Genomic DNA, 24,172 nt, shown 5'->3' on the forward strand with positions numbered 1-24,172 from the left:
TTTTTATTTTTGTTTGTGAACCAGTTTTAATAAGTCAATTTACAATGAGGGAGGGGAGCAGGGTATGAGGGAAAGTAGAAAAGAGAATATCTTGATACATAACAACATAGTGCCCCTGAAGGGATTCTTTTATTTGAGCATGTGCACACATGCACACAACCTTTCTGTGTGAAAGCAAGAATAACAACAAATGCAAAATTAAGGATTCTGTGGCTGATATGATTACCCTATTGTATACATGTACAGTTCCTTTTTTAAAAGAAAAATGCCCGCAACCGTTCTGTTTTTTTGACAGTGATAAAATAATAGCTTTTGTGGAGAATTTTTATGAGTTTAATTGAGACAAACTGAAGATATTTGACAGGGAGAAAGATCTCAAGTGCTCTAGAGAATAACAGTTTTGCAGTTTCTTTTATGCATTTGAAATTAAGGAACGAACATGAAGAAGGTTACATGAAGGTACGAGAAAACAAGGTAGGGATTGGATTACAGGGTAGTTAAGATTAGGTGCTCTCTCTCTCTCTCTCTCTCTCTTTTTTTAAAATATTTTTATTGACTTTAGAGAGGAAGGGAGAGGAAGAGAGAGATAGAAACATCAATGATGAGAGAGAATCATCTATTGGCTGCTTCCTGCACACCCCCTACTAGGGATTGAGCCTGCAACTGGGGCATGTGCCAGAATGGGAATTGAACCATGATCCCTTTCCTGGTTCATAGGTTGACTCTCAACCACTAAATCACACTGGCTGGGCAAGAGTATATGCTCTCTTGAAAGTGCTTGTGGTTTATTTCAAAGGTTTGTTAACTACATGCACAGACACAATGGACAGAGCTTGCTCAAGGCAAAAGTAAACCTGATTACTTACAATGACCTGCCCAGTTAGAAATTTATGACCAGATCACCCTTTGAAGTTATTTTTTCATATAACTCACTTTTTTGTTCTCAATACCAAATCTAGATTTAATACCTGATCTAAATGTCATTGCAACCTCTCCCAGAAATGTAATCTTAATCCACCAGTCTTGAATTTCCTGGTATTCTGTCACTGTGGGCCCTCTCTATCCCCCTTAGAAAGAAAACAAAATCTGCATGATACAAACCCTTCGGTTCTCTCCCTCCAAAGAAAAGGTGTCCTGGACCAAAAGTCATCTTTTTCTTTTTTCTTTCTCTTTTGTTAATAGCTCCCTTGCCTCACCCTTCTTCCTATAAAAACCTTTCATTTTGTACAAACCTTGGAGTATCCTTTTGTTGCTGGATGGGATGCTGCCCAATTCATGAATTTCTTAAGTAAAAGCCAATTAGATCTTCAAATTTGCTCAGTTGAATTTTTTTAAACGTGTACAGAAAATACATAGTATATATAGAGTTTGGTGCTATTTGTGGTTTCAGGCATCTACTGGGGGACTGGGAAAGTATCCCTGGTGAGTAACAGGGAGCTACTGTAGTCTCGAGGTTGATCTACAATCTCTATCAAAATACCAGCTGGATTTCGGGTAAAAATTGACAAGCGGATCTCAAAATTCAAATGAAAATGCAAGCAATCCCAAATAGCCAAAACATCTTGAAAAAGAAGAAAAACTATTACAGGACTCATATTTTCCCAAGTTCAAAACTTACTACAAAGCTACAGTAAATAAGACCAGGTGTTACTGGTTCAGAATGGACATATAGATCAGTGGAATGGATTGGTATCCAGAAATAAACTTACATTTATGGTTAATTGACTCTTGAATAGGGTGCTGTGATTTTGCAATTTATGCTAAGAAATATATATTTGGTCTTTATCCATGTTCCTGGCACAGAGCTTCTAAAATCCTTGGGACCTTTTAAGTACAAAGAGAGATAAAGTCTTTTGTTATTCATAAAAGATATGGGCTTGCCAGGGTAAGCAACCCTTTGATTAGAGGATTGGGACATTCAGCTCTTCCCCCTTTTGGAAGCGGAGAGGGGCCAGGAGATCGACTTGGTCACTAATGGCCAGTGATTTAATCAGTCATGCCTACATGATGAAGCCTCCATAACAATCCATGAGCTATGGGACTCAGAGAGTGGTAAACAAGAACACATACACGCGCCCGCAGTGTGCTGCACCCCAAAGCCACAATGCGGCAGATGCTCCTGTGCTCAGGACCTTTCAGGACCCTGCTCTTTGTATTTATCTGGCTGTTCATTCATATATTTTAATATCCTTTGCAATGTAATCTAGTAAGTGAACTGGTTTCCTGAATTCTGCAAGCCCCTCTAGCAAATTAATCTAACCCAAGCAAGGGGTCATGGGAATTTATAACCCATAGGTCAAAAGCACAAGTAACAACCTGGACTTGTGATTGGCCTCTGTAGTGGGGGAGAGGGGGGATAGGGTGTAGTTTTGTGGGCCTGAACCCTTAACCTATGGGATCTGATGGTAACTTCAGGCAGACAGTGTCAGCATTGAATTAAATTGTAGGACACCAGGCTGATGTTGCAGAGTTCATCGATATGGGAAAACCCTCCCCACACCTGGTCACCAAAATTTCATTGTCAGTAGTGCTATGAGTGGAGAGAAAGAAACAAACAGGAGAGTTTTTCTTCTTTGCATGTATCAAGACAATTCATTGGGGAATTAATAGTTTCTTCAACAAACATTATTGGGACAACTGGGGATTTATATACTAAAATGATGAATTTGGACTCTTACATCATGCATACATACTATAAATATTTTTTAAAAATTTCTTTATTGATTAAGGTATCACATATTTGTCCTCATCCCCCCATTCCCATCCCAAACCCCTCCCCATGCATGCTCCCACCCCCCTGTTGTCCATGACCACTGGTTAGGCTTATATGCATGCATACAAGTCCTTTGGTTGATCTCTCCCCCTTAACCCCACCCTCCCCTACCTTCCCTCTGAGGTTTGACAGTCTGATTGATGCTTCCCTGTCTCTGGGTCTGTTTTTGTTCATCAGTTTATGTTGTTCATTATTTCCCCTAGATGAGTGAGATAATGTGATACAAGAAATACACTTATAAGAACCGAAAATGAGACAAGCAATAATGGTTATGCTGAGAGGCAAATGAATCTGTCTGTAGTGAGTTTCTTTCTGGGCCAACAGTTTTTTTGAGTCCCAATTTCAATGTCAAACAGTTCCTTATGTGTACGTGTCAGCAATGATATTTCAGTTCTGGATGGTGGACAAATGGTGGTGATGCAGGTCCAACCCTCTCTGGTTTGGTCCTGGGCAACCTGCAGCGATGCACAGCTGCTGACTGCTAGTATGGCAAGGTGTCATCAGCGTCTTCCATCTCTGGACTGTTTCTCTTCTGTCTTCATGGCTGGAGCAGTCCTGTCAATTCCTCTCTGTTGCAGGAATCCACATGGTCTTGGAGTTGTTTTCTGAAAATATACAAACATATTCTTGACCAAAAGCTAATAAAGGAATATTTTCTATAAATTTGACTTGGGATCCTTTTTCATTTTTTGCCCAAACGATTTTCCTTTGGCTTGTTTTAACACCATGTGTGTTTTTCATGGATGTCTTGCTATTAGCATTACAAATGAAAGTTAATTTTCTAAAGTAAAAATTTTCTAGATGTAATTTACTTACAGGATATTTTTCCTTACATGATATTCTTCTACTATCCCTCCTTTTTTGTTTAATTATTAGGAGGCTTTTGGAAATCTTATAATGTAGTCTTGATAGCTTTTAAATTTTAATTTTTTGTGCTAAAATATGACTGCTTTAGGTTCATTACATGTTACGCAATTTTACCATGAGATGAACTACCAATAAAAATTTTTGTTAACACTTTAGGAACAGCTTTTTGTCCAGTACAATAAATTTTTCTAGAATATTCGCTTATTTCAATTAGCTAATTTAAATTAGTCTGAAAACTTGACTACTATTTTACTGTCCAATTTAATACTCTAACAACAATTTTATTTTACCCTGTAAATATTAGTGGAAAGGATTATTTGCCTTCTTGAGTAGGCCCTGAGCATTCCTGGTACTAGGCTGGATTTAGAAATCAAAAACCCACTTCCCCACACCATGGGTACAAGACAACTCAAACAAGTCTTGTTGCAGTGAGAGGGCATCTGCTGTCAGCCAAGTCTCTGTCTGTTACCTGGGTCCCGATTTGAGCTGTGCATGGGAAGTGAAGCAGCCATGGGGGCAGGAGACTTCCCTCGGAAGGGGTGAGGGTTCAGGACCCTGCAAAGTTGGGGGGGTGAGGGTCTGTGCCCCACCTCTGTTGACCCCCAAGTTCTCTCCTGATGGCCCCTCTGTGACTGTGCCTGTCTTAGGTTGTTCCTTCCCTGAGGAATCTTACCCGTCTCTGGCTAACCAGCCATCCGGGACCAAGCAGGGTGATGTGAGGTTCAGTTCTGTCTCCTTGGTAGCTTATGCCGCCGTGGCCTCCACACCCAGCACCTGCCTTGGGATCCCCTCGCCTGCTGGCAAGGCCCCAGCACTGATCACATATCTTGGGGAACCCAGGTTTCTTCTTCAGGGAGGGCCCAGCTCACCCCACTGGGCAAGAGATAGATCCATGGTACCAGCCACCATGAGGCTTCATCCTTGGCATGAACTGAAAGCTCAGGCAACAGCTGTGGGCAATTGGATTGTGAGAAGAGGGTCCCTCTTGGCCAAAAGGGCAAGAGGGGCCAATCATACTATAAATATTAACTCAAAGTGATCATATATGTAAATGTAAGAGATAAAATTATAAAACTCTTGGAAGAAAATCTGATCATGGGTCAGATAGCATAAGTGATAAAAAAAAAGATTGAAAACTTGAACTTAATGAGAACTGAAAATTTTTTTTTTTTTTGCTGCAAATAATATAATCAAGTAAGTGAAAAAACAACTCACAAAGTGGGAGAAATATTTGCAAACCATATATCCAGTAAGGCACTTGAACCTAGAATACATAAATAACTCCTATAAATCAATAACAAAAAGACAAATAACAAATTTAAAATAAACAAAGGACTTAGACATTGATCCAAAAAAACATACAAATGACCAAGAAACAATGAAAAGATGCTCAAAATCATTAGTTATAAGGAAAATGGAAATCCAAACCACAGTGAGCTAATACTTCACAACCTTTCGGATGGCCATCATCAAAATAACAGAAGATGACAAATGTCATTCAAGAGGTGGAGAAATTTGAACCCTCATTTATTACTGATAGTAATGTAAAATGGTGCAGCCACTTTGGAAAACAGAAGGGCAGCTCATAAAATTGTAAGCCAAAATTAATTTTAAACTTTAACAAAGAATAGAGGGCATTTATTTGAGCAAAAAGGAGCTGCAGCCCAGCAGACACATTTAGGTAACAACCTAAATTGCGTTCCACCAAGATGAAGGGGAAGCATCTTTTATAGCAAAATTCCCCCTCACCCCGCACCCCCCTTCTTAATGAGGTCCATTGTATGTAAATGAGGTATCCAAATTGTGCAGTTCTGATTGGGCCAATCTGTCTGTTGGTGGATAGATGAAGCCAGAGATTCCTTCCCTGCAGTGGTTGACTCAGATGGTGTAAACAATCGGGGCACAGTGCCGGAGCCCAGAGTTCAGTCAGAGGTTCTTCCTAGTTGTTCAGAGTATGTAACAAGCCCCAACCAGCAAATGGCCACTAGGCTCTTATTAGTTACAAAATTTTGGCCCTCAGTTGACCAGAGGCAGTCCTTCTCAGCAGGTAAATTTCTTCTTGGATTCACATCAAATGAATCTTTCTTCTCAGAGTCCACATGTTAAACAAAGAGTTATCATATGATTTACAGCTGCACTCTCAGGTGTGTATGTAAGTGAAATAAAAACATGCCAACACAAAAATTTGTTCACAGTGGTAATAATCGTCAAAAAGAGGAAATATCCTAAATTTCCAATAACTGATGAATGGATTCATATGGTATATCTATGCAATAGAATATTATTTGACAATAAAAAGAAATGAAGCACTGATATGTGCTGTAAAATTGATGAACCTTGAAAATATTATGCCGAGTAAAAAGAGCCAGTCACAAAAGACCACATATTGTATATTAGAGGCCCAGCACACAAAATTGTGTGAGACCCAGACCTGCCATGCCGGCGGGCCCCCAAACCCACCCTGCACAAGCCTCAGGCCCCACCTCCACCACACCAGCCCCGCTAGCCCTGCCAGCCTCGCCTGAGCCCCGCCTCGCCGCATGAGCCGAGAGCTCTGGCCCGAGAGAGGTGCTCCATGCACCTCCTAGTGACCCATTGTTTGGTTGTTCCGCCCTTACAGCGTCATGACCACAGGTCTTTTATGATATAGATTTCCATTTATATGAAAAGTCCAGAATAGGCAATTCTACAGAAATAGAAAATAAATCCACTAATCAGTGGTTGCTTATGACTGAGGTAGGTGGGAGTGGAATGGTTTCTTCTTCAGGGAGGGCCCAGCTCACCCCACTGGGGAGAAATAAAGAATGACTGATAATGGGTATGGAGTTTCTTTTTTGTTTTGTTTTGTTAATCCTCATCCAAGGATATTTTTCCATTGATTTTTAGAGAGAGTGGAAGAGAGAGGGCCTGAGCCAGGGAGGAGCCTGCAACCAATGTATGTGCCCTTGACTGGAATTGAACCCGGGACCCTTTGGTCCTCAGGCCGATGCTCTCTCCACTGAGCCAAACAGGCTAGGGTATGGGTTTCTTTATAGTGTGATGAAAATTTCTAAAATGAATATTATAAAAAACACTGAATTGTACACTTTTAAAATGGGTGAATTTTATTGCATGTTACATGTATCTCAATAAAAATGTTAAGAGAAGAATAAGCCAGTGCCTCACATTTGGTAAGAATTTAATAAATTTAAACTGTGACATTTAAAAAAATGTGTCAAGCACAATTCTTTGGACAGTTTGCTATCTCTCTATAGTGGTGACGTAGTAGGTTGTGTCAAAAATTACTGAAGGTCTGAGAACATAGGGAAAGGGTGGTGACAATGTTAGAAAGAAGTCCTCTGGCAAGTAAGCTAATTTGGGGATGGAGGAGAAATAGGAATTTCTTTGGGGGCATGTTGAATGTTCAAGTGGAAATTTCTCCTGAAGAGTAATAAAAAAGAAATATATTTTATCCTCAGAACAGGAGAATTTGGGAAAAACAAATATGAAATCTTCTGGCTACTGTGATAAGCAAGAGAGAGTTTTCTTTTCTAATGAGCTTGAGTGAGTTGATTGATATAATAACACTAGAGGCCTGGTGCACGACATTCGTGCACTGGAGGGGAGGGGGTCTCTCAGCCTAGACTGTGCCCTCTCACAGTCCAAGACCCCTGGGGGGATGTCCACCTGCTGGCGGGAGTGGGCCTAAGCCGGCAGTCAGACATCCCCCAAGGGGTCCTTAGCGCTGCCGCGGAGGCGGGAGAGGCTCCCTCCACTGCCGCTTCTGGCTGAACGGTGCTCCCCCTGTAGGAGTGTACTGACCACCTGTGTTTAGCATCTGCCCCCTGCTGTTCAGTGCATATCATAGCAATTGGTTGTTCGGCCGTTACGTCGATTTGCATATTAGGGTTTTATTATATAGAGTTATATGTAGTGAAGTGATATCAATTGGGTAGTAATGGTTAAATAATTTAAAAAAGTAAACTGGTTATTATAAATGGTCTCTCATAGGTGTCTTCAGAAGACATATTCTTCACAACTCCCATCCCTCAGTGTCATTCTCATATTCATGGACGAAGCTCTGTCCATTATACAACGGGCCATCACCAGTATCATCAACCGGACCCCCTCTCGATTGTTAAAGGAGATCATCTTGGTGGACGATTTTAGCTCAAATGGTGAGCTACTTGATCAAGGAATAGTAGTAAAATGACCATTTATCAGCTGTGGTAGGCTGGAAAGGGGTTTTAGCTTAGAGTTTAGGACATTTTGGGCTCCTCATATAGGAAGAAGAAAGGGTTCATTTATTGATTCCAATTTGCAATGGGCACACTAATCTTCACAAAGTCAAGACAGAGGATCATCATCTCAATTACAGAGATGAGGAAACAAAGACACAGCAAACACATAGTGTGCCCAAATTGCGTGGCCAGTCAGTGGTGGAGCTGAGCCAGGCCCAGGATTGTGTGACTCCAAAGCCACCTGTGCCCTGTCCATGCTCCATGAGAGAGGCCTGAAGGAGTGAGCTGGGGTCCAAAGGTGGGTCTCAGACACCAAGGTTGAATTTAAGTCCTTCCTTATGAGAAAAAAAAAATCTTCCTAGGTAGTTAAGCCCAGAGAAAAGATGAGATTTGGATGCTGAGACTCTTTACAGTGGCAATGCTCCCTCCCCACCCTGGTCTAACTCCCGCCCCCCTGCAAGGAGGACACATGGAGAACTGGGAGATAGTGGGTAGACATGGGGTTTCTGGGCTTTCAGAATCCAAGTTCCTCCTTTATAAGCTCTATGACCTTGAGTAACTTAACTTGTCCTTGCTACTATTTTCTTATTTGCAAAACATGGATGTTGATGAGGATAACTATCTCATAGACTGTAACGAGAATTAAATGAGATAATAATGGTAGCTAACACTGTTCTAAGCACCTTACATATGTTAACTATTTTAACCATGATAAAAATCCTATGAGGAAGGAGCCCTTCTTTGCTCAGTTCACAAATACAAAAAAACTAAGGCATAAACTTGGCCAACACAGCTGGTAAATGATGGCATTGAGATTTGACCATAAACTTCAGCATCTTAGAGCCCTAGCTCTAGCCACTGTTTTTATTGATATAATACATGGATTATGAATAGCATTTAGCACATAGTAACCTCTCAGCAAGTGTTAGCTCTTAGTTTTATGAATTTGGGGCACTTAATAAAAGAAACTAGAATCACATCGCAAAACCAGAGATTTGGGCTAACAATTAGGAGGAAATTTCAAATAGTAAGGACTGTAAAATGGCAGCCCACGATAGGAATAGTTCTCCCTCTCTGAGGATCTTTAAGTACCAGACAGGTTATTTCAGCTTCAAATTAAGGGCTGTTTCACCAGAGGAGAAGAGACAAATGACCTTTGAAACCTTCGTTTTTTGATTTCCATACCCCTTTTAATGTTATTTTTAAAAAAATATATATTTTTTATTGATTTCAGAGAGGAAGTGGGAGAGAGAAAGAGAAAAATATCAATGATAAGAGAGAATCATCAATAAGCTGCCTCCTGCACGCCCCCTACTGGGGATCAAGGCCGCAACCTAGGCATGTGCCCTTGACCGAAATTGAACTCAGGACCCTTCAGTCCGCAGGTCGACATTCTATCCACTGAGCCAAACCAGCTAGGTATTCTTTGCATGTTTTAAATACCTTCCTTTCTTGTCCTTCCAATATAACTGCACAAAAAATGAGGCGGTACAATTCCCAAGCAAAATTCCACCTGAAAAAGAAAGAAAAGAGAATGGCTGACTTGATTCATTTCTGGAAATGGAGGTTAATATCAACTTGCATACCTGATTTTCAAGCAAGAAATAGGAGTGTAATTAGAAAGACCTCTGTTCTGGACACCTGAGAAGACCTGGCTCCACTCCCTGGCTCTCTGAGAGGACCTGAAGCAAGTCAAGTCATCTTACCTCTCTGATACTCAGCTTCTTCATGGGGCAAATGCAGGGGCTATGGTAAAGGGCCTCTGAAGGTATCTTTTTCTATGAAAAAAAAAAATCAAAGATTCTATAAGTCTACATTCCATGAGGAGAGATAAGAAATAATTCAAGACTTTTTCATGTGAACCAATGAAATTAAAGATACAAAATTACAAACATAGGGTAGACACATAACATAGTCCTTGATTGTCCCAGTGTGCCCCCATCATATAATGCATCCCTCTCACTTGAGTTGAGAGTTCATTTGTGTTTTCCATAGAGATAATCTTTTGGATGGGCACAGAAGAGGGAATTGTTAGTCGTTCTTTGTTGTCACTGGAACAGGAATCAATTTCTCTCTCATTAACCATGGAAACATCAGCTAGATTGGGCCTACACTGAACAGAACTCAAAAATCTGTTTTGTGCTACACTGAGAAAAATAATTGGAAGTCTCTACCATGCATTCCACAAGATAAACTTACTCATGTGACTGTGAGGGTAAGTTACTCAGCTACATTATTCCCCACTTCCTCATCTGCAACATAGGGGAAATAACACTGCCTTTCTGATAGGACCTTTCTGGGGATTAAATAACACTTGTAATGTCCTCAGAACAGGGCTTGCTCCCAATAAATGTTAGCCAGTGTTGTACTCCTTGCTTATCTCAGTATCATTTGTAGTACTATTGAAATGCCACAGCCTGGTATTAGAGGAGTGTCCCCTTCCTTTATTTCCCTAGATGTAAACATTAATTTGCATCAGGTCAAGTGTTTCAAGTCAATGAAGCTAATCTAAGTTTTTCAGAAATTATATTAATGTAGGTGGAGCCCTGTATTTTCTCCCCAGTTTTAGGCAAATTCCATAATCAACAACTATTTATTAAGTTTCTATCATGTGCCAGGCATTATGCATGGAAGAGAATGTCAATGATTTCAAGAAATTCCCATTTTAATTGATAAGGCAAGACAAGCCTGTGAAAAGACAACTCGATGTTTGAAAAGTAGTGTGTCAAACTGAGTGAGCTGTCAGTGAGTGTAAGAAATCCCAGAGAAGTAATTGGGGTGACTTAGGGAGGCTTCCTGGAGGAAAGGGCCTTGGGTTGGGACTTGAAAGCTTGGTAGGATTTGAAAAGGCAAAGAAAACAAAGGAAGACTGAACGGCTCTGGTCGGGCTACATAGGGAGTGGAGAGAGAGAGAGAGAAAAAAAGATGTGAGCAAAGATACAGAAGCCAGAAGCACCCTGAGCTGACCAGCCTGAAATAAAGAATCTTTTGGGGGTTGAGGTAGGGGGAGTATCAATGGGAGAGCAAGACTGAGAAGGAAACACAGGTTTACTTTAGAAGATCCATTGAAGGGTCTTTAATTCTTATGTTGGACTATAGGCATTATTTCTGAAAGGGTGACTGGAAATCTACAACTCATAGGACTTTGGAATTGGAAGGGTACTGACATGTTATCCAGCCTTCTTTAAGTTTTGGAAATAGAGTTCCCCAAATGGGAAGTGACAGAATTAGATAGTGAGGGAGCCCAAATTATAGTCTAGATATCCAGAGTCTCTAGCAACCCCTTCTTTTATTTCTCCTCCCCCACTATTTTGGTTCCCAAGGTTAATTCAAGAACTCATGCAAAATATGCCAGATAAATGAATTTTGATCCTCATCTTTCTCCTCTTCATCCTGGTTTATCTGGAACTAATGTAATTCCCAACTCTCTTTGCCACATGCAACCAATCTCATAGATTATTCTCCAAATATTTTTTTTGTGAGATATTTAAAATATCTCTTTAAAAAAGAACCTCAGGCCTTAGCTGGTTTGGCTCAGTGGATAGAGCATCAGCCTGTGGACTCAAGGGTCCCAGGTTCAATTCCAGACAAGGGCACATGCCCAGAATGCAGGCTTGATCCCTGGTGTTGGGTGTGCAGGAGGCAACCGACCTCATCATTGATGTTTCTATCTCTCTCTCCCTCTCCCTGCCTCTCTGAGATCAATAAAAATATGTTTGTTTGTTTTTTTAAAAAGAACCTCAGAAACGATGGCAACCTTGCTCTTGCTCCTTTCAATAGTTGCAACCCTTTACTGAGTCACAACTTATTTATTCACTTTTTATATCTTGAAGAAATTGTTCAAAAGTGGCAGAAGTCATGATTCCATGTTCCACAGGGTGAGTGAAGACAAAGGTGAACTCCACAGCCTGCTTCTTTGTTTGTTTTTGTCCCGCTTCACCACAAGCTTTTCCACAGATGCCATGGTGGCAGCAAAAGCAGAAAAAGAAAAAAAAAAAAATCCACCCCTTCTGATTACTTTATAAAATTAGCGATAGAGTGAATGTAGGGAATTTCAATCTTTTATTTTTTTCAATAGGAGCAAACAGCCTTCAGGTCCATTGGCTCTCTTTAACACCTTGAATTACTGATTCATCATCCTGGAGTGCAATAGGGAAAGTTCTAAAATGGGTATGATTTTAGTACCATAGTCATGTCGGTATTGATTCCAGGTCCTGACTACTCCAGGATTCACAAATCTAATCTTCTTCTGAGAAAGAAACCAGAAAGAATCTAATCTCTTGGCCATTGTGGGGTGTGAATAGGGGAGAGGAGATGGAGGGAAATCTTGATAAATCCAACCAGTACATACATACATAGTTCTTGAGGCAGCATGGCATGGTGGTTAAAAACAACACGGGCTCACACTCAGGTATGCCACTTACTTGATGTGTGATTTTAACAAGTTTCTTACCCTCTCTGTGCCTCAGTTTTTTCTGAAGTGCCTTCCCCATAGGATTTTTTGAGAATTAAATGAATTAATATTATCAGGGAGTCATTTGGTTAGATATTTTAAACATTGCTTAGTGATTTGTATGTAAGTTGTCTTTATACATATGAGAAAGTCAACTAGTAGGCTCACCCAAAGAACAAATGCATAGACAGGCTTTATAAAAAAAGAGGAGAAAGGGAGAGAAAGAAAACTATCAGCAATCTTGGAATAGTGAATCTTGTTTGCATAATTTTGGGGATATACTCATTAGCTGGAAGTTAAAAAGGGATTAATTGGGCATTCTGTCCCAGTTGGCCCTTGAGTAGGCCAAGTAGGAATAGCTAACACAAGACAAAACAATTTCAGTTGCTTATGTATTCTTTAGAAAAATCTTGAGTGTTTAGTTGTGGAGATGTTGTGAGCTGTCTCTGCAATGTCTGACCATCAACATTTCTATCTTAGTTAGATCAGGTCTGTCCTACTCATTCTTTTTTTTTTTTTAAACATACTATTTATTTATCTATTTATTTTTAATCCTCACCCAAGGATATTTTTTTCCATTGAGTTTTAGAGAGAGTGGGAGGGAGAGGGAGAGACAGAGAGAAACACTGCTGTGAGAGAGAAACACATTGATTGAATGTCTCCTGCAGGGTCAAAAGCCTGCAACCGAGGTACGTACCCTTGACCGGAATTGAACCTGGGTCCCTGCAGTTCGCAGGCCAATGCTCTATGCACTGAGCCAAACTAGCTAGGGCTGTCCTACTCATTCTTGTTAAAAAAATTTCAGTATACATAAACCTTGTAAAACAGTGTCTGGCACATAGTAAGCAATTTCTAAGGTAGTTTAACTTTGAGGGAGAAGAGATTAGAATGGTGCTATTAAGCCTGAGGATGGAATAGAGAGGAAGCTGCAGGGGACACAGTCAAGGTTGTAGAATCGAACATCCTAACCTGGAGATAGTTCAATCACTACTAGCTATAGAATAGTATTAAATTTCAGTACCAAATTCATCATTACATTCAGAATTTCTATAGGTGTGTATTTTGTTGGCAGGAGAACTAAAGGCAAACTTGGATGAGCATATTAAGCTTTACAACCAGAAGTATCCAGGACTACTGAAAATAGTACGGCATACCAAGAGACAAGGTCTTGCTCAAGCCCGCAACACTGGCCGGGAAGCGGCCACAGCTGACGTGGTAGCCATCCTGGATGCTCATATTGAAGTGAACGCTGGGTGGTAAGGCTCCAGATGGTTTCTTCTTCCGAAAAAGGGGAGAAAGGACATATTGTCATGCTGAATATAAGACAGGATAGTGTGGAAATGGGGAAAGCCTACATCAGACCTTAAACACAGGGAAGCTACAAAGACAGGATGCTTTTACTCGAGGATTTTGGTTGGCTAAGGGTAGTGCTGGAGCAAAAACAGTGGGCTTGGTGTATTGACATTGCACCCAACCCTGACTTTATAATACTTTGGGACTTTGTATACATCACGTCATCTAACTTGATATTCATGTGCTTATCTATAACACAGAAGAGATTACCTTTTGGTAATTCCTAAGGTTTTTCCCAGCTCTGAAATTACATGACATAAAGAGAGCTGTGTTCTTTGGAGAAGGTGGAGAATCAGGTAGTAAAGAGTTATCATTTTGGAAACAGGACAGTCCAAAGGTAATGTAAACTCAGGTGGAATACTGATGGTCCTGGTTCAGAGTAGCTCAGGGGTAGTATTTGGATACTAATTTCAAATATGCTTTTGACAGGAGTCAGCTGCTAGCATCCCAGCTATCCCAAAAGCTGCAGACCTTTTCTGGACTCTGGAGCGTTCTTCTCACCATCCAGTTCAGTCTAAATGAAGACAGTGCTTAATGTCAGGGCAAGGTGCTTGGGGCACCTTTGTCTGCTTGCTCCTGCTGCTTACCCACATACCTAACCTGGGTTTGTTACACACCCTTCTAGGGCAGAGCCCATCTTGGCCCGGATTCAGGAAGACCACACTGTGATTGTGTCTCCTGTGTTTGACAACATTCACTTTGACACCTTTAAACTAGAAAAGTATGCATTGGCAGTTGACGGGTTTAACTGGGAACTGTGGTGCCGTTATGATTCACTGCCAAAGGCCTGGATTGATCTGGATGATGTCACTGCTCCAATGAAGTAAGTCTGAGAGGTCTCAGGAACATGGTTAGCACATGGTAAGCCAAGAATGAATAGTGTGTGGTGGTAGTAATGGAAGAAGAGTGAAAGGAATGAAGGACAGAGAATAAAAATAAAAACCGCTGATCCCAGATAAGAAATCACAGACACTTTGGGCTATCTGAGGGCAAAATAAAGCAAATGTTTTAGAAAACATTTGGGCCATTTTAAGCATTTATGAGGCTATGAAGTAGGGATATCCAGATGAAAAAGATGTACTTTTAATAGACCTTGAGAAAGGTTATGACAACACAGAGGGTGAGGGAAAGTTACACACACTTAGTTCAGCTAGAGGGCTTAGGGAAACCCTACGGATAAGAGGTCTGGGTAGAGTTTCAAAGGCCAAAACATGACTGTGTTTCTTACTGCTCACCTCCCTCCTAACCCATTCACTATGGAGAGGTTAGTTATTCTCTTGCTTTGTGTTCCACAGGAGTCCTTCCATCATGGGCATCCTGGCAGCCAACAGGCTCTTCCTGGGAAAGATCGGGTCTGTGGATGGTGGAATGCTGGTCTATGGAGGAGAGAATGTGGAACTTAGCCTGAGGGTGGGTACATTTCCATTCTTCTTATGGGACAAAGCAGAGGGAAAATAATAGGAGGGTAGTAGTATCTCTGGAATCCTGAAACAAGGCTGAGTGTCATTGGTTCAAGAGGTGGACAAATCCTCATGTTTGTAGGTCACTAGAGAAAGGCAAGAGGACTTCAGGAGTGGCGTCTTTTTGATGTAGGTTTATATAATCTGGGACTTATCGGGAAAAGGGTAAAACTGAGGCTCAGCAGATGATGTTCCCCCTTGTCTTGAGGAATCCAGGTATTTTTCAAGCATCTCCTAGAATCAAACAACTCTGGCAGACAGCTTTCTATAATACCAAAGAGAAACTGGGTAGAGGGTCCAGAGGATACAGATGTGTGGGTAGCCCAATTGCTTCTGAATGGACAGCTAGAACAGCTGACATGATGGCATAGGTCATGCTGAGATGTAGTTTAGTCTAGGACAGTGATGGCGAACCTATGACAAGCGTGTCAGCACTGACACACGTAGCTATTTCTGATGACACGCGGCCGCTGAGGCGGCCGCATGCCGAGGATAAAACATTTGCTGCTCCTGAGGATGAAACATTTGCGAAATAATGTTTTTTCCTCAAAGTGACACACTACCCGAGTTATGCTCAGTTTTTTGGCGAAGTTTGACACACCAAGCTCAAAAGGTTGCCCATCACTGGTCTAGGACAAATAGCCAGTGATGGATTGTACAGCAATAAAATCCTCAAACCAGTTCTCGTTCTGACCAACTTCCTGTGCACTGGCTACTCAGCAATGATGCCTCTTCTCTGCTCCAGCTTGGCTTTGCTGAGGTGACTCTGAAGGCTTCAGTTTGGAACTAGGGCATTATTTTTTTTCTGTCCTATTAAATTTGTCAAAGTACATCTTATGGTCAAGCCCAAAGTCAAGGGGTAGGGCGTATCTTCTATCTACAATGAAGTGACGGAGAACTGGGGCCAATAAGTTCAACACATCACAATCAGTTTGGAATAGGTCTCTTGCAAATCTTAATTCCAAATCCTACTTTTCCACTAGAAAGTTGGTGCTATCCTGGCCATATACAAACTCCCTAAGCCATACCTGCTGCACCAAGAACCTAGCATGGTGAGTGACATATGGCTTACACTTGATAATGAGTTTATAATAAAATAATAATAAGGATGTCAGGATGGCATTGTAAAAAATGCCCGACCTAGGTTCTAATCCTGGCTCTGCTAATTCCCCATTTCTATAAAATGCTCACCCCCGCACCTCCCAGCTCCAAAATTCTTTGCCTGAGTCAAAGTGACCTCTGACCCACTGTGTTTTCTGGAGGAACAAGGTAATTTCCTATATAAAGCTTATTCTGTCCAACTCCCTTCAGTTTCTTTCCAATTGAAACTGAAGGCCACATATTGCACCCACTTAGGACCCAATCAAGATCCGACATTTATGTGTTAACAAATGAACTTTGAGTCCCTGTCTGAGTTTTCCATTAAGCCACAACCATTCTCTAGCAGAGAGAATTATTGCTTTTTTGCCTGGTGGTCTTGATCAGTTTTTCCACTTGTGAAATGAAGAGAAGTGTCCTTGTTTTAACTATCTCATAAGAATGATTGTGCAGTTAAAATGTAATAAATAATTTGAAATGATTTATGAAGATATGAATTAGAATTCTTATTTGGCTTTTGGGACAGAAGTCAAAATAATAGAGGTTTAAATAAGATAGAAATTAATTTTTTCTTCCATAACTTTTTGAACGTAAGTGGTTCAGGATTGAGATGGCAGCTCCAGGGTGATGGGGACCGAAACTCTCCCATCTTGTGGTTCTGCCTCACTCAATATCACATCCATATTCTAGTTAGCAGGAAGAGAAAGTAGGGAAAGAGAGAGTATGCTCTTTCTCTTTCTTTCTTTTTTTTTTTTTTTACGAGTTCTACCTGCAATTGTGCATATTGTATTTCATTGTCCAGCACTGGTCAGATGGTCATACCTATACGCAGTCAAGGTGTTGGCCAGGGCTGAGTTCTCAGCGAGGACTGACTGAAGAAGGATCTGCTTCTAGGCTCATGTTGGTGTTGGCAGCATTCAGCTCCTTGAAGTCTTCCAGACTGAGGAGGCATTCAGGTTTTGGCTGTCTATCAGTTAGAAGCCACCCTTAGTTTCTTGCACTCTTCATATGGTGGCTCACAACTTGGTGGCTTGCTTCTTCTAAGCCAGCAAAAGAGTGCATCTCCTAGCAGGACGGACACTACAATCTTATGTAATGTAATCACACACATGTAATTGTGTACATACCTTTGCCATATTCTACTGGTTAGAAGAAGATCACAAACCCACACTCAAGGGGAGGGGAGCAAGGAAGGGTATTAAGATGAGGCGGCATGGATCCTGTGGGCCACCTGTGGGTCTGTCTATCACATCGCATAATATCTGGCACGCAGGTCCAGGAGGGGTCATAGGACACTAACTCCAGTGTGATTAGCTCAGGGCCTGGTCCTCCTCAGGACACTGGCACTTTTCCTGAGGATAAACGAGCAGGGACAGATTGCCACGACCTTTGCAGTGGGGTTCACGATCTGAAGGAGGGGCTGACACACAAATGAAAATGCTATACAAGAAATATGAATTTAGAAGGCATTGGGGGCCAGGTGGCACCTCTTTCTTGAAGAGACACACCAAAACTGGGTCCTGTCTGCTTTTATTTAGTTTTAGATACACATCTTGCCCTCAGTAAAGTATGGCAAACAGGTAGCAGACAGACTGTCTCTCTAAGGTCAATAAAGATCAGGAAAGATCAGTAAGGTCCAGTAAACATTTCCTTGGAGGCTATCAAGCCACCACTATCGCAACACAAACAATCGGTGCTTAGCGTCAGCCCTGCTAACGCTCAAGATCCATCGGCCTTCCGTGTTCCTCGGTGCACTCTCATGAAAGTATTGGCAAGCCGTGACTTCCCACAACAGACCTTCCTTTGGTTTGTTCAGAAGGACTTCCTAAAGTGGGTAGGATTTCTGGAACTGTCGGAATGACAGGAGAGAAGAGGTTGGTAAACTTCTAAGGAAGATTGTTTTAGATAACTGGTTTGGAAGGTAACATGAAGATGGGAGTGGGAGGACTGAATTTACATTCTTTAAAACATGGCTCCAAAATGTTGGTCTCTGTGCATCCATAAGCAATGCTACTTATTGGCCATGGGGCCAAGACTGTCCAGACGATTTCCCCCCCCCCCTTCTCTTGCAGGTGTGGCAGTGTGGAGGGAGAATTGAGGTCTTGCCCTGCTCACGGATTGCTCACGTAGAGAGACATCACAAGCCCTATGCCTTGGAACTGACTTCTGCCATGAGGCGCAATGCTCTCAGAGCAGCCGAAATCTGGATGGATGAGTACAAATACATGGTCTACCTGGCTTGGAATATACCACTCCAGGTTTGTCATGGCATTGAATAGGACCGGGAGGAGGAGGTGGTGGTAGTGGTGGGAAATGGGAAGGGATACAGCAAAAGTGTCATCCCAGCCCTAAAGAATAAGGGTAAAGTCCAGATGGTGTGATGATAATGACACAACATTTATGAAGTAATACTATGTTCCAGACTCATTAATTATCACAACATACTTAGAGGGTAGGTTTTATTTTTAATTTTATGTATTTTTAAAATTTTATATTACAGTTTACATTCAATGTTATTTTAGTTTCAGGTATATATTATAGTGCTTGGGCACTTACATAACTTACCAAGTGTTCCCCGTGATAAGTCTAACACCCACCTGGCACAGTACATAGTTATTACAATATTCCCTATGCTGCACTTTACATTCCTGTGATTATTTTGTAACTGCCCATTTTTTAGTTCTTAATTCCTTCCCTCTTTTCACATAGCTCCCAAACCCCCTCACATCTGGCAACCATCAGTTTGTTCTCTGTATCTATGAGTTTATTTCTGTTTTATTTGTTTATTTATTATGTTTTTTCTTTTCCACATAGAAGTGAAATAATGTGATACTTGCCTTTCTCTGTCAGACTTATTTTACTTAGCCCAAATACCCTCTGTGTACATTCATGTTGTCACAAATGTCAAGATTTAATTCTTGTTTATGGCTAAGCAATATTCCATTGACTATGTACCACATCTTCTTTATCCATTTGTCTATTAATGGACACTTAGGTTGCTTTCAGACTTCATTGCAAATAATGCTGCAATGATCATAGGGGTCCACATATTTTTTTCAAAAATAGTGTCTTAGATTTCTTCAAATAAAAACTCACAAGTGGAATTGCTGGGTTATTTGGTAGTTCTATTGCTTGCCTCCATTTTGTTTAGTTCTTTTTCTGGAGTTTTGTCTTGTTTAATTTGGGATATATATTTTTTTCTCCTCCTTTTGACTATCTCCTGTGCTTGTTTTTATGTATTAGGTGGATCTGCTATGTCTCCCAATCTTGGGAGGGTCACCTTATACAGTAGGTGTCTTAATGGGTTCAGTGGCACAGTCTCCCTGGTCACCTGAGATGGGTGTGCCAGGGCTGTCCTTTGTGTGGGTTGTGTGTGCCCTCCTGTTGTAGTTGAGCCTTGATTTCTGTTGGCATATCAGTGGGTGAGATTGACCCCCAAGCTGACTGGGTGTGAGGGCTGACCATGACTGCAACCGACAACCTAATGGTGTGCGAATGACCCCATAGAATGGGGTTCATTTGGGGCTCTGGTGCTGCTGAATTTGCCCTTGTGGTGTGTCATTTGTGGAACTAATTGGGTGGTGCTCTGGTGTGGTCTGAAGCTGGCCATTGGGTGTGTTATTTTGGGGGCCTCTTGAGAAGAGCTCCAGTGTTAGCCAAAGTGAGCTGCTGCCTGCCTGGCCCGGGGCCACCTGGTAGGAGCTACAAAATGATCGGTGGTTGGTAGCTCCCTCTGTTGGGTTGGAGGCATCTGGGACCAGTTATGCTATGGCCCGAGTGTGACTGCCACTCATGCCAAGCTTGGGGCTAATTAGCAAGAGGTGCAGGGCAAACAGAGGCTACCCACTGTTTGTTTGGGGTTTGTAAATCTTTGAGGGATTTTAGGGAAGTCCACAGCTCAGGCCAAGGTTGGTTGTTTGTGAGGAACAGCCTTTGAAAGAGATTCATGCTGAAAGAGAGTTCAGTGAGGTAAGATCTCAAGGAACCACCAGGGAGGAGCAATTGGGGTTAGCCAGGCTGATGGAGATTCAGATGTAGTGCACACCTGTGTCTGCCTGCGGTGTGGGGAGAGGGCTCAATAAAGGAGTAATGGCACATGTCAGTACTTCTGTCCATGAGAGAGCTGCCCCTCCTTCCCTCTTTCTGAAGCCAGTCAATTCAGTTTCTCCCCATATGTCCCTGGTGCTTTCCAAGCTGCTGTTCCTTTGCTGGAGTTTAGGGCAAGTGTGAGTGAGTGAGTCTTCGTTCGGGTTCTTTAAAAGGATATCTGGTCTACAGCAGCCCTCTGTCTCACCTGGATGGACTTCCTGCTGATTTTCACAGACAGATATTGTGGGGACTCCTATTCCTAGCACTGGTTCTTCGGGCTGGGGAGTGAGGTGTGAGCCAGGACCCCTCACTCCTCAGTGAGGACCTTCAAAGCTGAGAAGGTCTTACCCACCACATGTGGGTGTGAGGCCGACCCATTTTGCATCTGTGACCCTCTTACCCTCTATATATCCTTCTTCTTTATATCCTTAGTTATAGGAGTTCTGTTCAGCTAGTCTTCAGGTGGTTCTCAAGGGTGGTTGTTCTATAATTTAGTTGTAGTTTTGTTGTGGTTGTGGGAGGAAGTAAGCGCAGACTCTTCCTTGGGTAGGTTTTATTTTTATTATTCTAAGTTTACAGATGAAGAAACTGAAGCACAGAGAATTGAAAGAACCTTGTTTAAGGTAATAAGGTAGTAAGTGGCCGAGATAAGATTCAAACCAAGTAATCCTCTATATTCCTTGTTCTTCATCCATCATCATTACTGGTGGAATCTTTATGGTACAGGGTTGGACATCAGGAACTCACTGTCTTAAGATGACATAAACATGGTAGGCAGGATGTGAGATGGTGGAAATAGAAACTATAATCCTGTTGGATGCACATGAATGCGGATGACCTTCTTGGCTAAGGCCCTACATTGTCCCTGCCACCGGAGGTCAGGGTGATTTGCTATCTTCTGCTTCAGAGCTGTGCCTCTGGGCTCAAACATTCTTTCAATTTGATTCCCCACAGATATCACTTTTAGAAAATGCCATTTAACCACTAAAATCTTGCTGCCAGAATATTCCTTTTGAAAGCCTTTTCTGGCCATCATGAGTAGCATTTTGTGTCTTACTGATGTGAATATGATCTCTAACAGGAGCAGTCTGCAGTAGCTTGCTAATGATGAGAAAGAAACCTGAGTGACCCCACTACACAGGCCTTGCAAGTGCCTTTGAAACCAAAGGTGATTCCTAAAGTTCAAGCGTTTTTCACTTTCCCCGGAAAACTATACATTATAAAGGTTACTTTACGGGCCATCGGAAAAATACCCCCTTCCCTCAGGCATCATCCATACCCTTTGATGGAGCCATGGACATTACACAGAAACACTTATATGTTTTATTTACACAGAAACACTCCATGTTTTACTTACAGAACTCTGGAATCGATTATGGAGACATTTCTTCCAGAATGGCACTCCGGGAAAACCTGAAATGTAAAACTTTTGATTGGTATCTGAAAAATGTTTATCCAATCCTGAAGCCAATCCACAACATTGTAGGCTATGGAAGAGTACGTATTATGAAATTGCGTTTCAGATTTTAAATATTTGACTGTAACAGACAATGAAACCTGAATCACATGACTACCCAGAAAAGGGTTTCCTAAACCCATCCTGTCCAAGATTCTCTTCCTATCCCCCAACTCTTTCCTCAAGTGATTTGCCCTTGGGCCCTCTCAGTTCCTGTTATCTCTTACTTCCCAGTTCCCATCTTTCCTTCTCTCTGCCTCTGCTTCCTTACTTGGCAGCACTTGCTCTGCCTCTCCCGTTTCTCAGCCAATCAGGGTGTTTGGCCTCACCCACCTGAAGGAGGCTGTAGGTGTCACTTCTTTATATAAATGTTGTGATGGTCCTGGTGGGCGGGTATTCCCAGGAAGTGGGGATCACAGCAATGCCTCATTTCAGCATTTGTTTTAGAAATTTGCTTAGAAAATTGCGGTCAGGATAGCAAACTGCTGGTCCCTTTGGCTGGTAATTCGTGGCACCTTGGAGTACTGGGGAAAATGCAGGGTCTGGGCGGCTTGGTGCTCTCTTTCTCGGACTCTTTCCAATCATGTTGTCATGTGTTTTGCTCCTTCAGATAAAAAACTCACTAAATGAAAATGACTGCCTGGATCGGGGCCCTATTACAGGCAAGACCCCCATCATGTATTACTGTAATGAATACAGTCCACAGGTATCTTCCACAATCTTCTTTGCCTGGACAGGATGAGTCTGTTGAAGCTCAGCCCTAGCAACCTTTGCCAGATTTTGACTCAGTGTCAGATGTCAGGGAGGCAGGAGCTGGGAATCCTGGGTAATGAGTCATGGTGAAACCCCAACCTATACTTTTAACTAAGCACTTCCAAGTTCATTAAAAAAGTTATGGCAGGGCAGTTCTATTTCAGATATGAGTAGGGTAGGTGGAAAGGCTCTGAGCTGTTGCATTCATTCTCCATGCTAATATTTTCATTGACAAAACCTTCAGTTTCCCTTTCCCCTCTTCCCACTGCCTCCATCCACCCCCATCCCCCACTGCTCCTTGTGTGGGAAGGTGGAGAGCTGGCACTACCTTGGCTTCTTCCATAAAGAAGGAAACAGGGCCTAGAGAGGAGAGTCCCTGGCGGAATGGGAGTCCTTCCAGGGGACAGGAGAGATCTGGCACCAAGTGGGAGATGTAGCAGGGGACTTCTTTTTCCCTGAGACTACTCACATCTATCATGTTACTTTGCATATTGCCCTCACAGGAACCTCTTGAGGGATGCAGGATAGATAGCATTTCCACTTTCCAACAACAACAACAAAAAAAGTGCTGTGACACAAAACAACTTACTTGTTCTAACTCACTGAGCAAGGGAGGGTCAGATTGAGAATTTGAAAGGTTTCCTGACAACAAGCTCACAGCGGAGGCTTCCAATGACACCTTATGAAGTTCAGTTGCGTTTCCCCCCGCCCCAAAGATAAGCTCCCTCATCCATGCAAGCCATGATTCTGTTGGGTTCCTTGCATGGAAGGAGGCAGGCTAGTGCTCCCACCTCATGCCTGATCTCCCTAAAATCAACTGGTGGTGGTGGGAGAAAGAAACACAGGATACTGCTTGTTACTCAGGAAAATTCAGTGCTCCCCCTGGTGACTGAGTGTCCACAGGATCCATAAGCAGTCTTTATGTCCACTCTCCGGGTCAAGGGCCTCTCCACAGACTGTGCCTACAGCAGATCCCTTTGCTGTCTTTTAGAAAGTCTACTACCATCTAACTGGGGAGTTGTACATGGGACTGATTTCAGAGGCAGTTGCTGAGGACAACTGCCTGACAGACCCTGGCAGTGGGGAGACCCCCACTTTGGAGCCATGTTCCAAGGCAGCCCAAAATGGACTACACATATATTGGGATTTTAAGCCGGTGAGTTGTGTACTTTTTAAAGGATAGATGTATTCAAATATAATCTGAGAGATTCATATTTGATTTCATTGTGTTTTAGAAAGACTCAGTTTGTGACAATGTGTAGGGAAAACACCAGAAACAGGGAACTGGGTATGGAGCACTGAGTCTGTTGACTAAGGTGGGGTGTTGAAGGGAAAAAAATCTGGAATCTGTTATAGCTTAACAGGTATAGCATTTGGGTTTGAATCATAGTTCAGTTACATTTAGCAATTTTGTTACCCTCTCTGAGACTCAGTTTCCTCATCTATAAAATGGAAATAGTATTGACTTTATAGGTTGGGAGGATTAAATGAGATAATGTGTGTAAAGCATTTTAGCATAGTTCCTGGCACATAGAAAGTATTTAATAAATACTAGAGGCACGGTGCACAACATTCATGCATGAGGGTGTTCCTCAGCCCAGCCTGCACCCTCTCGAAATCCAGGACCCCTCAGGGGATGTCTGACTGCTG

General features: G+C 42.1%; 1 protein-coding gene across 1 annotated transcript in view; it reads left to right on the forward strand.

Moving 5' to 3' along the window:
* The window catches only part of GALNT8 (polypeptide N-acetylgalactosaminyltransferase 8), a 56,217-nt gene that overhangs the window by 23,087 nt on the left and 8,958 nt on the right, over positions 1–24,172 (forward strand). The window contains exons 3-10 of the mRNA XM_008143752.3: positions 7,631–7,797; positions 13,386–13,569; positions 14,292–14,489; positions 14,962–15,076; positions 18,297–18,482; positions 21,673–21,810; positions 22,380–22,475; positions 23,514–23,678. Coding sequence (XP_008141974.1) covers positions 7,631–7,797; positions 13,386–13,569; positions 14,292–14,489; positions 14,962–15,076; positions 18,297–18,482; positions 21,673–21,810; positions 22,380–22,475; positions 23,514–23,678 — 1,249 coding nt within the window. The remainder of the gene's footprint in view (positions 1–7,630; positions 7,798–13,385; positions 13,570–14,291; positions 14,490–14,961; positions 15,077–18,296; positions 18,483–21,672; positions 21,811–22,379; positions 22,476–23,513; positions 23,679–24,172) is intronic.

The sequence above is a fragment of the Eptesicus fuscus genome, chromosome 7 (assembly GCF_027574615.1).
Source record: "Eptesicus fuscus isolate TK198812 chromosome 7, DD_ASM_mEF_20220401, whole genome shotgun sequence".
Classification (NCBI taxonomy): domain Eukaryota; kingdom Metazoa; phylum Chordata; class Mammalia; order Chiroptera; family Vespertilionidae; genus Eptesicus; species Eptesicus fuscus.